The following is a 16,056-nucleotide window of genomic DNA, read 5'->3' as shown; positions in this document are numbered from 1 at the left end:
CGTAGACAGCGTAACTGACGTAGCTGTCTACTTTGGTTTAACCAACTTCTGTGGAGTTTTTATGCTTTTTATTGACATTTCCACCCCCCCTCTACCCCCTCCTCCGTCTTACATCTGCTTCCTCTCCTCTCCCACTTTCACTCTCTCTCCCTCCCCGGTAATCCCCCCCTCCTCCCGTCTTGGAGGTGAGCGGCTGATTGGTGCGGCAGGTCGGAGGGTGGAGGCTTTTGGAATCACATGGTTTCACGTTTCCAGCTCCGCGAGGCGCCATTTTGGAGGAAAGTTTGGGATTTGCAGACCCGAGGAGGGAAGAAGGGAAGAAGAGAGGAAGAAGAGAGGAAGAAGAGAGGGGGAGAGAGGAGGACTGAAGCTGATGTAGCCAATGTAGCGGGCGTAGCCAATGTAGTTGATGTAGACAGTGTAACTGATGTAGCTAACATAGCTGATGTAGCTGATGTAGCCGGCATACCCGACATAGCCGACATAGCCATCATAACTGACATATCTGACGTATCTGACGTAGCCAATGTAGTTGACGTAGCTGACGTAGCTCACAAAGCCAATGTTATTGATGTAGCCACCGTAGTTGATGTAGACAGTGTAACTGATGTAGCCAACGTAGCTGACGTAGCTGGCGTAGCGGACATAGCCGAGGTAGCTAACATAGCTGATGTAGCCGGCATAGCCGACGTAGCTGACATATCTGACGTAACTGACACATCTGACGTAGCCAACGTAGTTGATGTAGCCAATGAAGCACACGTAGCCAATGTTATTGATGTAGCCAACATAGTTGATGTAGCCAATGAAGCACACGTAGCCAATGTTATTGATGTAGCCAACGTAGCTGACGTAGCTGGTGTAGCGAATGTAGCCGGCATACCCGACGTAGCAGTCATAGCCGACGTAGTCAACGTAGCTAATGTAGTTGACGTAGCTGACGTAGCCAATGTAGCGCACGTAGCCAATGTTATTGATGTAGCCAACGAAGCTGACGTAGACAGCGTAGCCGATGTAGCTGACGTAGCCAGCGTAGTGGGCGTAGCTGACGTAGCCGATGTAGCTGACGTAGTGGATGTAGCGAATGTAGTTGACATAGCTGACGTAGCTGACACATCTGTCATAGCCGGTGTAGCTGACGTAGCCAATGTAGCGCACGTAGCCAATGTAGTTGATGTAGCCAACGAAGCTGACGTAGGCAGCGTAGCCGATGTAGCTGACGTAGCGGATGTATGCGAATGTAGTTGACATAGCCGAGGTAGTTAACATAGCTGACGTAGGTGATGTAGCCGGCATAGCCGCCGTAGCTGACATATCTGACGTAGCCAACGTAGCTAATGTAGTTGACGTAGCTGACGTAGCCAATGTAGCGCACGTAGCCAATGTTATTGATGTAGCCAACATAGTTCACGTAGACAGCGTAGCTGACGTAGCTGACATAGCTAGCACAGGTGACGTAGTCGACGTAGCTGACATAACCGGTGTAGTTGTTGTAGCCAACGAAGCCGACGTAGACAGCGTAGCTGACGTAGCTAGCATAGCTGACGTAGCCTTGGCCCCACGGCTCCTTAGGAACCTCCCAGTGACGTCACAGGGGGCGTGGCCAGCCTGTATTCACGTGTCCTGAAGGTGCTGAAACCAAAACTTCAGTTACTTCCTGTTTGGTTTAACCGACTTCTGTGGAGTTTTTATGCTTTTTATTTACATTTCCACCCCCCCTCTACCCCCTCCTCCGTCTTACATCTGCCTCCTCTCCTCTCCCACTTTCACTCTCTCTCCCTCCCCGGTAATCCCCCCCTCCTCCCGTCTTGGAGGTGAGCGGCTGATTGGTGCGGCAGGTCGGAGGGTGGAGGCTTTTGGAATCACATGGTTTCACGTTTCCAGCTCCGCGAGGCGCCATTTTGGAGGAAAGTTTGGGATTTGCAGACCCGAGGAGGGAAGAAGGGAAGAAGAGAGGAAGAAGAGGAAGAAGGGAGGGGGAGAAAGGAGGACTGAAGTTGTCCCGGCAGCTCCGGGCGGGTCTAGCGGGTCTCTGCGGGTGTCCTGGTCCGGGTCGAGGTGTGACTCCTCCGGCTGGGACTCACAACTTTGTTGTTGTTGGGTTTTCTTTTTTTTTTTTTTTTTCCCGGAGCTCCGCGGCGGCAGCGGGAGGTCCGCGCGGCGCACGCCGGGGCAGCGAGCCCCTCCGCCGGGGAGGCGCGGCGCAGAGGGTCGGTGTCCCCCCCGGAGCTCCGGTCCGGTCTGAGCCATGCCCGTCCGGAAGAGAGGTAATAAACTACTCCAGGTTGGGGAGGTGGGCAGCTCCGGACCGGCCCGGCTCGGATCGGATCGGTCCAGCCCCCTCCCGAACCGAACCGGGCCCGGTTCGGTTCGGGAGGGGCTGAACCGAACCGAACCAGCAGCCGGGCCGCTTTTATAGCCGGGCTGGATGTGGGACAGCTCGGACTAAAAATACACACCAGGAAAAAAGAATCTGCTGTAAATGAACACATGAATCACTCAAGTCAAATTCAAGTTCATTTTAATTCAAGTGCAAAATTGTTGAAAACAAATTAAACAGTTTTTTTTACAGAATCTGGAAATATTACAAATAATATAAAATAGCACTGACATAAACACCTGCAGAAATACTGCAGGAATGACATAGCAGCAGTTAAATTCAGCCTTCTTATCTGTAAGCTTTAAATATCCACCAGGCTTACATCAAAACACTAAAATAAATTAATAAAAAACAGTTTTCTGAACTTAATCAATATGACTCTATCCTTTACGGGATAAGTAAAATGGATCACTGCAAAAACTCAAAATCTTAACAAGAATGTTTGTCTTATTTCTAGTTAAAATGTCTAATTTTTAGTAAAAAAAAAATAATCTCATTACACTTAAGCAAGGCAAGTTTATTTATACAGGACTGTCTCGGAAAATTAGAATATTATGGTTTTCTGTGATGCAATTACAAAAATGTCTTACATTCTGGATTCATTACAAATCAACTGAAATATTGCAAACCTTTTATTATTTTAATATTGCTGATTATGGCTTACAGTTTAAGAAAACTCAAATATCCTATCTCAAAAAATTAGAATATTCTGGGAATATTAATCTTAAACTGTAAACCATAATCAGCAATATTAAAATAATAAAAGGCCTGCAATATTTAAGTTGATTTGTAATGAATCCAGGCACAACCATGACTCTTTATGTCAAACCATTCAAAAGTTATGCCAGAAAATAGGAACTATCAAATATGGATCAATCAGATGAAGGGGGTGTCGCGCTTTTTGGCGTCTAGCGTCACCACGGTAACAATTTTGACTGAGAAAATAATGCGGGTCGTTGCAGAATGGAGACGCACATTTTGATGTATAACACACCTGGGTGCACGTAACGGTTCGGGCCGTATTAACTGCCGAAGGAATGGCATAAATTTTGCCAAAATGACACAATTAATTCAAAATAGCCGACTTCCTGTTCGGTTTCATATTGTGGGGCTTGAGGCACAAAGTTTTCTAGGGGGCGCTGTTGAGCCGTTAGGCCACGCCCATTAATGCAAACCATTAAATATCACATTTATCTCCAGGCCTGGCTTGGTGCAAAATTTGGTGACTTTTGGGGCACGTTTAGGGGGAAAAAAGGCCCTCATTTCGTCGGAAGAAAAATAAAAACATTTCCTACAGATACAATAGGGCCTTCTGTTCGGGCCCTAATAATAAAAAGCACAAGTTGCTAAAACTCAGGGCAGTAGAAACCGCAGGTACAAATCACATTTGCGGTTTTCAGAAAGTATTTAATTTAAGAGTACGCTTAAATACCAAATAAATGAAATTAAATGATAAGAAAAGAGGTAATATAATAAAAATCTTATGTTGTTAAAAATAAGGGCAGTAGAGTACAGCAGGTAAGTATTTAATTTAGGAGTAGCTTCAGTAAACGGTACAGGCCGCCAACACTAAACTAAAGTCCATGAAAACAGTCTGAATTCAGTGAGCAGCTTGGTCCGGTACCGGTACCGACATCCGAACCGGACCCATTAAGGCTTGAAACGGACCGCTTTCACTTCTTCTGATCAAACAAATAAAGTATTGATTCGGTCGTTAAACTTAACACTTGTAAAGATTTCTGCAAAAGTAAAATTAGAGAAAATAACTTTATTTATATTTAAAACTGAAACAAAAAGGTAAAAAATTGTTGATTGAAACCGTAACTGAGGAGGAAGATCATCCATCCATCATCCATTTGTTAATCCATCGATTCCATCCATCCATCCATCCATCCATCCATCCATCCATCCATCATCCATCATCCATCCATCATCCATCCATCCATCATCCATTTGTTAATCCATCCATCCATCCATCCATCATCCATTTGTTAATCCATCCATCCATCCATCCATCCATTTGTTAATCCATCCATCCATCCATCCATCCATCCATCCATCCATCCGTTAATCCATCCATCCATCCGTCCATCCATCCGTTCATCCATCCATCATCCCTCCATCCATGTATACATTTTTTGTCTCCATGACGATGTGAATCCTGAACTTTGAGGTTTGAACATCAACTCACCTGTCCCCCCCCTGTCCCCCCCTGTCCCCTCCGCCTGTCCCCCCCCCCCTTGTCCTCACCTGTCCCCCCCCCCCCCCCCTTGTCCTCACCTGTCCCCCCCCCCCCCCCCTTGTCCTCACCTATTCCCCCCCCCCCCCCCCCCCCAGATGCCCAGCGGGCTCTGCTGCTGCTGGAGGAGTACCGGTCCAAACTGACCCACACCGACGACCGGCAGCTGAGAGTTTCCATCCAGAGGGTGATCGACGTCTTCCAGAGCCACCTGTTCCAGGCGCTCATAGGTAGGTGTCCCCCCCCAGACCCAGGCACCCTGCTGGACCTGTCCTGTCCCCCCTCGGCGGTCCAGGCCCGGGGGACCGGCCTAGAGAGAACCAGAACGGTACCCTGGACCCCTGGTTCAGTTCCTGCTCCGCTGACTGGGTCTGTGATGGTACCTGGTTCTGGTTCCTGCAGTCATGGCAGTCGGGCTGACCTGAGGTAGTCGACTACTGTCCAGACCAAAACCCGGGACGTTTTTTTTTTTCCGGAGCTCCGCGTGGCGGTTTCAGCTTCCAGCCCAGAATCCACGGGTCCGAGTGGTTGCTGGTTCTGGTTCTGGTTGCTGGCTGCGGGTCGTGTTCTTCCCTGCAGCGGGGGGGGGCGTGGCCAGCCGTCTGTGGGCGTGGCCGGGGGCGGGGCCAGCAGCATGTGGGCGGGGCCAGCCGCGGGGTTAACGGCGGCTGCAGGAATGCGGCGCAGCGAGTTGGAGGTTCCCACGAAAAGGAGGGTGAAGGTTCTGGGGGGGCTGTTCCTCAGAACCTCTGCTGTTCTGACCCACGGGACCCCCAGAGACCCCCAGAGACCCCCAGGCCCGGTTCTGACCAGAGACCTGGTTCTGTGCTACTCCAGCTTCCCTCTGGGGAATTTGATTGTGTGATCTAAACGAAGAAGACAACAACACTAATGATGTAGAACCTGGAGGAGATGATAGATGTGCTGCTGGTCTGTGGCTTGTGTTTGATATCAAGTTAAAAAATGAGAGTGAAAGAAGCTTCAAGTGGCAACACTTTTTTTTGTTTGTTTGTCTCGGCGCTGATGAGAAATCAGTTGGATCCGTGAGCAGCTATGAAGTGACAGAGATCCTGGTAGATCTGGTCGTTTCTTATCGCCCGTCTAGATCTTTTTAATTCTCTCCTCAGCACCAGGTTTATGAACATCTGCACCAGAGCCGCCTGGGAGATTTGCGAGGCCCTGTGCGGAATGACTGGGGGGGGGCCTTCGCAAAATTTCTGGGTTTTTCGAAAAACACAAAAACCCAATTTTTGGGTTTTTGGGGTCGGATCAGGTGTCTATATGCGCAATTTTAACTCTCCAATTAGCAAAATACTGGATACCTTCCCCTGCCTCATCATCATCTGACTTGCCTCGACGCGGGGCCCCACGGCTGCTTGAGACCCGGTCGGATTGATGATTTTTGTAACAAATTTATCAAACGAGCCTTTCAGAGAGGCATTAAACTCTTCCATTTTCTTTAGTTTTTTTCTTTTTTCATCCCCTGATGGAAATTTCCTGATTCTGTCTCGTTCTCTCGACATTGTGTGACAGTTTGTTCCAACTCCACCGTCTGGATCAGAGCAGCTTGTGTCTGCGCTTGGTCTGATCAGTTGTATTGAACAACAGACACGCGCATCATTGCACATATATTTATTGATATGCACAGACTAGTACACATTTAGGTCTGTAATGGAACGTGACTGTTGATATTTATAAGGGAAAAAACGAAAAAAAAAAAAAAAGAATTTTTTTCAAAAACGGCCCATAGCGCGAGGCCCCGTGCGGTCGCACGGTTCGCACACCCCTTGCGGCGGCCCTGATCTGCACCTCAGAGTTGGATCAGAAACAGACGTTTGCCTGTTGAAAAAAATGAAGAAGCCGCGAGTCGCTCTTGCCCGGTGGCCGAGACCCGCCATTGGTGAAAATAAAAGTAACGCTGCAAACAGAAACAAACGCCGCTGCAAATAAAATAAACGCTTAGCAAATAAGAAACGCTACAAATATAAAGAAACCCCGCTGCAAATAAAATAAACGGTGCTGCAAATAAAATAAAAAAACGACACAAATAAAAAAGCCACAACGGAAGTGAATTACCGGGGACTATTTTTGCCGATGCACCGGTGTTTTTTACGTGAGAGGAGAAGAAGAAGAAGAAGATGAAAAAAATGACACGTAGCGACGTTGAACACTAACCTTTTCACTTATTTTTCTCGTTCGTTGTTCTTCTTATTCCTTGCTCTTCTTATTTCTTCCTTTTCACTTACGTCCTCTTCGTCTTCTTCTCCTCTCACGTAAAAAACACCGGTGCATCAGCAAAAATAGTCCCCGGTAAATCACTTCTTTTTTTATTTGCGTCTTTTTATTTGCAGTGGCGTTTATTTTATTTGCAGCGGCGTTTATTTTATTTGCAGCAGCGTTTGTTTTATTTGCAGCGGGGTTTCTTTTTATTTGCAGCGTTTCTTTAATTTGCAGCGGTGTTTGTTTCTGTTTGCAGCATTACTTTTATTTTCAGCAATGTCGGGTCTCGGCCACCGTACTTTTGCTCTGATTCCGGCTTCCTGATTCAAACGTCTGACGGCCCCCCGACCAATCGGAGGCCTGTAGTGTGGTGACGTCAGATACAGCCGACTCAGCCGCTTAGAACCTCGGCAGAAACGGTACAGAAAAAGTATCTAGTCGGCACGGCTCCACTTGCCTCGGCCCGTAGTTTAAAAGCGCAAGACGGGGGCGAGTAGAGGCGTAGAGTAGGTACTAGTGGAAAAGCGCCATTACTCCCTCTGGGGGGTCCGGGTCCAGAGAGGGAGCGTGTGTGGGGGGGGGGGGTCTCTTGGACCTGGATGAATGGACTGTTGTTGCAGTTTGGATCCGGGCTCAGAACTTCCTCTGTGCTCTAAAGAAAAGAGCTGCCGGTTCTGCTGGATGCCAGAGGGGGGGTTGAGACTCTGACGAACCCCCCACCGTACGGTGCGTGTCGCCGCGTAACCTACGCCGTCGGCTACGCCATCGATTTAACGCAGAACCATAAATCAGGCGAAGCTGCAGTCTGTCTGCGCTGATACTGACACACCAGGTCGGAGCGGATTTGGTCATGATGTTTAAACTGTGTTTTGTGATTAATAAGCACGGGTTTTTATTATTTTGCGTTGGATCAATGTAGCAAATAAAATCGTTGGGACCATCCAGCTCCTCACCCATCAGATACGTGTTCCACATGAGCAGAGTTCAGGTAAAAACGGCAGTCAAATCAGCAAAAATGTCAGTTTGCTGGATGAAATATATTAATTCCTGATAAAATAAGTTTGTTAGTGCACAGCTCTGCTCCTGTACGCATGTGAATGAGTGTATGTGAAAGTTCAATCTGCATTGAGGCTTCTCACTTCGGGAATCCCGGTCTGTGATTGGACGCTGCCTCGGCGTCGCCGCTGCTCATTTGCATAAAGTTCAGATTTTTCAACTTCAAATTGACGCGACGCTCCGGCCGCTCCGGCCGCTCTCGACGCGCGTTTTCATAGAAAATGAATGGCAGCCGGCTGCCTATGACGCCAGTGACGCTTTCAGTGTGAACGCAGGATCCGATGCTCACAGGTGTGGTTGTTGCCATGGAAACGGAGGCCGACACCAGGACCTGGCCGGATCAGACCGGATCGCGGCGCGCTAGCCCCGGCCCCGGCGGCTGATGAGGCGTAGCTGCAGTCGGCGTGTCTGGCGTGTGCAGCGGGTGTAATCCCTCCGTGGACACGGCAGCCATCCCATAATCCCCCCTGATGCTGCTGGGGGGGGACGGGGGGGGTCTTGGCCCGGTCTCTTGGCCCGCTTCCTCTCAGACTGATGAGGATCGATGAGCTGGTTTTTGTTGGCGGCTGCTCAAGTTCTGATGATTATCATCCTCTGGAGGTCAAAGGTCGTCCAGCGATGAGCAGATTAATGTTCTGTTGTCAGAACAAATATTTATTCAGGTTCAGACGTTTAACTTCTTCATGACCGGCGTTTAACCGACCGGTTTGTTTCTAGATTTAACCTGTAAATAATCTGTTTATTCCTGGTTTCACCTAGTCCTGGTTCCATTTAGTCCTGGTTTCAGTTCTAGTCCGGGTTCCATCCAACTGGACCTCCGTTGGTTCTGGTTCCAGGGTCAGTGGAGCCAGACTCTTAAGGCTGAGTTATGGTTCTGCGTCAAAACGACACCGTGCCTACGGCGTCACTGACGTCACCTCCCAAATTGTAACTAGGCGTCGAGGCGACGCAGACCACACGCAGACGAGAGGGCTGTGATTGGTTTGCTTGGAAGCAACGCATTTCCGGTTCCGGTTTGAAGCAGTCGTGAACTTTCAGTGCTCTTTTCTTCGTGTATGTGTGATTTTATTTTTTTTTTCGTTTTGTTTTTTTTGCACAATAGTTGTCCTTATCTCTTTGATTCACTGTGACCGGAAAAAGTCGGATAAACCATTCAGGAAAAGATCACTAACTAGCGGTTGCAGGGGGTACTGGAGTGACGGAGAAGTCCGAAGGTTCACGACGGCGTCACGTTGACGGCGTTGATTTGACGCAGAACCATAACTCAGGCTTTAGTGGTCATTCAAAGAACTGCAGGTTGGGGCACGGTGGTGCAGCAGGTAGTGCAGCCGTCTCACAGCAAGAAGGTCCTGGGTTTGATTCCCGCCGGGGACGCTGTGGGCGCTGAAGTGCGTGTTAGTTCCCCCATGACTTCAGTGCCCACTCCCTGGGTGGGGTTGGCGAAAGGATCTTTCTGTGTGGAGTTTGCATGTTCTCCCCGTGTTCCCCTGGGTAGCTAATGTGAGCTACCCTCACAAAAACATGCAGCAGTCCTGGGCTCTACTGCCCCCTCTGGCCAACCGGGGTGCCAGATGGGGTGGGGGGGGGGTCTGTGTACTTCGCGGCAATCCGTTTTTTGTTTTGAAATGAAAAAATAAAAATAGAGATATAATCCGTTTCCCATCTTTTGTTTTGATAATAAAAAACGGAAAACGGATCGTTATCCGTTATCCGGCGCTGCAGCTGAACGGACTGTCACAACATCACTGCAGTTTCATGACGGAGTGAAGACAGATTACAGATTAAACTCATGTTTCACGGTCAGTGTATCTTTTGGTCATTGGATTTTTCCATCATGAGTGGGAATCAAAAAACAAAAAACCATTGGTTTATTTGATTTTCCTTTTAAAACAAAAAACAAATATTGAATTACACTGCATTTTTTCTTTTTTTGTGTTAATATGATTTAACAAAGATTCAAAATACGCTTTTATTTTCGTTTTCTATTTCATATAAGAAAAATGAAATCACTAGTCAACAGGAACGAAAAAACAAACCAAAAACAACCGTTTATTCATATTCGTGCACCGGAAGCTGGCATTTACAAAGCAAGCGCGCGAATGAGCTGTTCTTTACCAACCAAGAGCGCAGTTGAGGCAGTTATGCCGTCTTTCATTGATTAGAAAAAAAAATCAGTGTTACAACTTTTCTTTTCACTACTATTAGGCTACGAACATGACATGTTCCAATGGATCCAATTGATGCAGGTGGAGCATTAATCCACAGAGAATTTAATATAGTCTTACGTTGAGAGCTGAACATTAGACCACGCATAGGCCTAGATGTATTATCATATTTAAAAAAAAAAAATCTACTTTAAATTATGTAATTGATTACAATCACTTCTTGTGAGTAAATACTTTTGTTTGGACTTTTAAACGTCTGTAGGCTCTGCTAATTCTCTCTCTCTCTCTCTCTCTCTCTCTCTCTCTCTCTCTCTCTCTCTCTCTCTCTCTCTCTCTCTCTCTCTCTCTCTCTCTCTCTCTCTCTCTCTCTCTCTCTCTCTCAGACTTCCTTAAAAATTATTCATAGCCTAGTATAGCCTATTATATTATCTTATAAGCTATTAGGGCCTGTATATTCCGTTGTCTGTGTTGTTTTTATCTGTGCTTTTTTAAAAATCTGTTTTTGAAGTGCCTTGCAAACTTAGAAAAGTTCTATGACAATAGAGTTTATTATTTTCATTTTATCACCATCTTGTCATTTTGTGGGTAAAAAAGCCTAAGTTAATTTTATTTTGCCTTTTGGTCTAATAGATGTATTATTATTGTTGTTGCTGTTCTTTATTTTGTATGGATAGATATTTATCTCAGCGTTTTCCCTGTGTGTGTTTCTTGTTTCAAGTGGTAATTGATGCGCGCTGCGTGACCGTTTACTATTTAGGCCACTCAGTGTCAGACCTGAGCCAGAATTTATGAATGAAGATTGAATGACACAATGAGTGACGTGTTTTTCCACCTACATGAACTGTCTGACAGTTAACCTGATGAAGGTCACAGCCTACCCAAACGTTGTAACAATTATAGCACGACCTTCGGCATAATGGACTGTCGGCATATTGTAGCCTATTCTAGTTTTTTTTTTTTAAATTATTTTTCCGTGCTTTTCACGACCCTTCTCCCGGTAGAAACATGGAGGCTGCAGTGGAAATCATGAATGACCGTCTTGACATTGTTGTAGCTGCAAATGCATGTAGTTCAAATCCATCAGAAGAGTGAACTTTCACATGATATTGAGATGCTAACATGCAGCAGCCTGTGGTAAAGAACATTTTTCTATCTTTTAACAAGCTCTAGAACTGACGTCAGCCCATTATCCCCACAACAAATGACCACAGTCCCGTTGCTGCTTTGACCTGGTGTTTACTGTTGCTATGACAACTGTAGCTACATCTGGGGGCGTAATGTCAGTAAATACGAGTAAAATACATGCCTCGCGTATAGTGTGAATGCACCGCAGAAAACACAGGGGGGGGGAATAGTAGCCTAGAGTGGCTGGCTGGAGTGGGACGGGGTGGTACAGAACAACTTCCCCTGGAGAGAATTGTCACAGGAATGCCTGAATATCCAGAACTAAGTTCACTCGGTTGTAAATGCCAGCTTCCGGTGCACGAATATGAATAAACGGTTGTTTTTGGTTCGTTTTTTCGTTCCTGTTGACTAGTGATTTCATTTTTCTTATATGAAATAGAAAACGAAAATAAAAGCGTATTTTGAATCTTTGTTAAATCATATTAACACAGAAAAAGAAAAAATGCAGTGTAATTCAATATTTGTTTTTTGTTTTAAAAGGAAAATCAAATAAACCAATCGTTTTTTGTTTTTTGATTCCCACTCATGACGGAAAAATCCAATGACCAAAAGATACACTGACCTTTCACTCCCAGGTTTCATATTTGATTTATTTTCTGTTTCAACATTAAAAAAATCTAAAACTGTTAATTTTCAATCTGATCAACAAAAGAACCAGAAACAACTTTCTTCATTTATTACTGCGCATGTGCAATCCCCCCATTTGTCCAATCCTTGTTTTCAGTATCCTTGGAAACGAATAGGAAATAGAGAAAAGAGTTTTCCACTCGCTGTTTTAATTCCCAATTTCGATTTTCAAACACATCAATGAAATCGGATAACGGATAATGGATAACGATCTGTTTTCCGTTTTCAGTTTTTTATTATCAAAACAAAAGATGGGGAACGGATTATTTTGGATTATTTCTCTATTTTTATTTTGTCATTTCAAAACAAAAAACGGATGGCCGCGAAGTTCACGGACCGGGGGGGATCCGGCCAGAATAACGTGATCCTTCCACGCGCTACGTCCGGCCGGAGAATCCCCACCCTGTCTGGTGAAAAGATGCTGCTCACTCCTCAGGTTAAGGAGGAGACCTGAGCTCAGTGCAGGATCCCGGGGTTGGTAGAGGGAGCAATGCCCAGGACTGTTAGGTAGGAGCACTGGGGGATAAAATGGGGGAAAAAAATTGGGGATAAAAAAAGAGGGAGAAAAAAAAAAAAAGAACTGCAGGTTTTCGTAGGAACTGGACCTGGAACAGCAGACGTGTCGTCGTGGAGGCCAGAGACCCCGACAGCTTTTATTTATCTATTGATTGATCGATCGATTGATCGATTGATTGATTGATTGATGGTTGAGGTCCGGTTTCCAACAGTTTGGGACCAACAGCAGAAGAAACTAATCTGGGCCTGGACCCCGAGGTGGACCGGGCCCCGGTATCGGGTCTGGACCCCTGGTACCAGGCCGGTGTTTTTCAGCACCAGGACCAGGGTTCCCTCCAGGACCCGTCAGGGAGTCGTCAGCGTGTCGTCGTTCCAGTCCAGGTTCCCGGTGTCTGCCGTCGCCGTGACGACGGGGAACAAAGAGGACGAGGATTATTTAAAGCAGCAGCTATTTTTACCATCAAAGGTTCCAACTTCCTGTGATGTCAGCGAGCAGGACGGTCACATGACCAGGAGACGTTCACATGTACCGGAGGGTCACATGACCAGGAGACGTTCACATGTACCGGGGGGTCACATGACCAGGAGACGTTCACATGTACCGGGGGGTCACATGACCAGGAGACGTTCACATGTACCGGGGGGTCACATGACCAGGAGACGTTCACATGTACCGGGGGGTCACATGACCAGGAGACGTTCACATGTACCGGGGGGTCACATGACCAGGAGACGTTCACATGTACCGGGGGGTCACATGACCAGGAGACGTTCACATGTACCGGGGGGTCACATGACCAGGAGACGTTCACATGTACCGGGGGGTCACATGACCAGGAGACGTTCACATGTACCGGAGGGTCACATGACCAGGAGACGTTTAGATGTACCGGAGGGTCACATGACCAGGAGACGTTTAGATGTACCGGAGGGTCACATGACCAGGAGACGTTTAGATGTACCGGGGGGTCACATGACCAGGAGACGTTCACATGTACCGGAGGGTCACATGACCAGGACACGTTCACATGTACCGGAGGGTCACATGACCAGGAGACGTTTATGTACCGGAGGGTCACATGACCAGGAGACGTTCACATGTACCGGAGGGTCACATGACCAGGAGACGTTCACATGTACCGGAGGGTCACATGACCAGGAGACGTTTAGGTACCGGAGGGTCACATGACCAGGAGACGTTTAGGTACCGGAGGGTCACATGACCAGGAGACGTTTAGGTACCGGAGGGTCACATGACCAGGAGACGTTTAGGTACCGGAGGGTCACATGACCAGGAGACGTTCACATGTACCGGAGGGTCACATGACCAGGATACGTTCACATGTACCGGAGGGTCACAAGACCAGGAGACGTTTAGATGTACCGGAGGGTCACATGACCAGGAGACGTTTAGATGTACCGGAGGGTCACATGACCAGGAGACGTTTAGATGTACCGGAGGGTCACATGACCAGGAGACGTTTAGGTACCGGAGGGTCACATGACCAGGAGACGTTTAGGTACCGGAGGGTCACATGACCAGGAGACGTTCACATGTACCGGAGGGTCACGTGACCAGGAGACGTTCACATGTACCGGAGGGTCACATGACCAGGAGACGTTTATGTACCGGAGGGTCACATGACCAGGAGACGTTCACATGTACCGGAGGGTCACATGACCAGGAGACGTTCACATGTACCGGGGGGTCACATGACCAGGAGACGTTCACATGTACCGGAGGGTCACATGACCAGGAGACGTTCACATGTACCGGAGGGTCACATGACCAGGAGACGTTTAGGTACCGGAGGGTCACATGACCAGGAGACGTTCACATGTACCGGAGGGTCACATGACCAGGAGACGTTCACATGTACCGGAGGGTCACATGACCAGGAGACGTTCACATGTACCGGGGGGTCACATGACCAGGAGACGTTCACATGTACCGGAGGGTCACATGACCAGGAGACGTTCACATGTACCGGAGGGTCACATGACCAGGAGACGTTCACATGTACCGGAGGGTCACATGACCAGGAGACGTTCAGATGTACCGGAGGGTCACATGACCAGGAGACGTTCACATGTACCGAAGGGTCACATGACCAGGAGACGTTCACATGTACCGGAGGGTCACATGACCAGGAGACGTTTAGGTACCGGAGGGTCACATGACCAGGAGACGTTCAGATGTACCGGAGGGTCACATGACCAGGAGACGTTTATGTACCGGAGGGTCACATGCCCAGGAGACGTTCACATGTACCGGAGGGTCACATGACCAGGAGACTGTGAAATAATAAACGGTTTCTGCTGCATACTTGGTTATAAAAGCCGATAAACTAGTTAATTATTCTAATTAGTCTAATTCAGGGGTGTCAAATGTGCGGCCCGCATGCGGCCGAGAGATTTTCATGCGGCCCGCGAGAAGTTTCCAACGCAAAAAAACAAAATGTTAATTTACTAAAAAGGAAGGCATAAATAATTGCCATGAATCGCAGCATATCCGATAATATATTTCTTCGACAAATCCATCGTTATTCCACAAAGAGAGCAGTTTTTTGACATTTTTTTAGTTTTCTAGAATGCATTTGCCGATTTTATTTCTTTGTAGACGGTTGTTTATTTTTATTAACCGACTACTATTATATATTTTCGCAGGAAAAATATCACTTCTAAAAAAGATGATAGAAGATATTTATTCTGAGAATTTCAGTTTTGAATATGAGGATAGTGACAAAGTAAAACAGTTAAAAGAGAAGTGCTGACTTTTTCGGCACACTGGCGTAAATATCCACGCCAATTTTTAAAAATAAATACACTTAATTGTACTGGAAAAATCTCTAAATCACAAAGAAACACTCTCGGATGTAATAAGAAAGATTTTGCTTTTAATTAAATTTCCTATAAAAAAGCGAAATATAAAAGAAACATACTTGTTTCTGTTTATCTTTGTAAAATGATATTAAAAGTATCTTACATAATTTGAAAAAAACAAGAAATTTCAAGAAAAGATCCTGAAGAAATATATTTTACATAATTAGAGTGTAAACAAAGTGCATATTTCCTTTAAAATTAACTAAACTGATATTGGATTAGATAACAATAGTAAAAAAAAAAAGAATTAGAAAAAAAAATTTCGCACCGATTTTGTTATTTTGAGCGTGCGGCCCACGAGAAAAAAATTGGTCAAATCCGGCCCGTCAAGCAAAATGAGTTTGAGACCCCTGCTCTAATTAATCAGTCAAACTAATTAATTAATTAGATAATTAACTAGTGGGGCGGGGCGTGAAGGCCAGCGGTCCCGGTGATCCGGTTCCTACGGAAACATCCCCCCCTTTAACAAAGCCCGGCTATTCTAGACCTGGTCCAGAAATAGAGGCCGCAGGCTTTTATGAGTCTGGACCAGGGGTGGGCGATCCTGGTCCTCGAGGGCCGGTGTTCCTGCAGGTTTTAGATGTTTCCCTGCTTCATTGCACCGTGATACAAGTGACTGTGTCATCAACAGAATTGTGCAGCCCTGGATGACAAGCTGGTGACTAGGGCTGCAGCTATTGAATATTTTAGTAATCGAGTATTCTACTGAAAATTCCATCGAGTAATACGATAAAACATTTTTGTTTAGTTAAAGAGCAATTATAAATATACATAAGATGTTAGAT

The 16,056-nt window shown here is 46.5% G+C and overlaps 1 protein-coding gene across 13 annotated transcripts in view; it reads left to right on the top strand.

Annotated features, from left to right (window-relative positions):
* Positions 1-1,910: 1,910 nt before the first annotated feature.
* LOC133452365 (discs large homolog 1-like protein) overlaps positions 1,911-16,056 on the top strand; it is a 93,183-nt gene continuing 79,037 nt past the window's right edge. For 7 of the 13 annotated variants that reach the window (XM_061731630.1, XM_061731629.1, XM_061731626.1 and 4 more), the window contains exons 1-2: positions 1,913-2,267; positions 4,718-4,849. In XM_061731630.1, coding sequence (XP_061587614.1) covers positions 2,249-2,267; positions 4,718-4,849 — 151 coding nt within the window. In that variant the 5' untranslated portion in view covers positions 1,913-2,248. Of the gene's footprint in view, positions 2,268-4,717; positions 4,850-16,056 lie in introns of all 13 variants that reach the window. The other 6 variants (XM_061731627.1, XM_061731620.1, XM_061731622.1 and 3 more) reach the window with 2 other exon arrangements.

This window comes from Cololabis saira, chromosome 10, assembly GCF_033807715.1.
Source record: "Cololabis saira isolate AMF1-May2022 chromosome 10, fColSai1.1, whole genome shotgun sequence".
Taxonomy (NCBI): Eukaryota; Metazoa; Chordata; class Actinopteri; order Beloniformes; family Belonidae; genus Cololabis; species Cololabis saira.
This window is presented reverse-complemented; position numbering and strand designations above follow the sequence as displayed.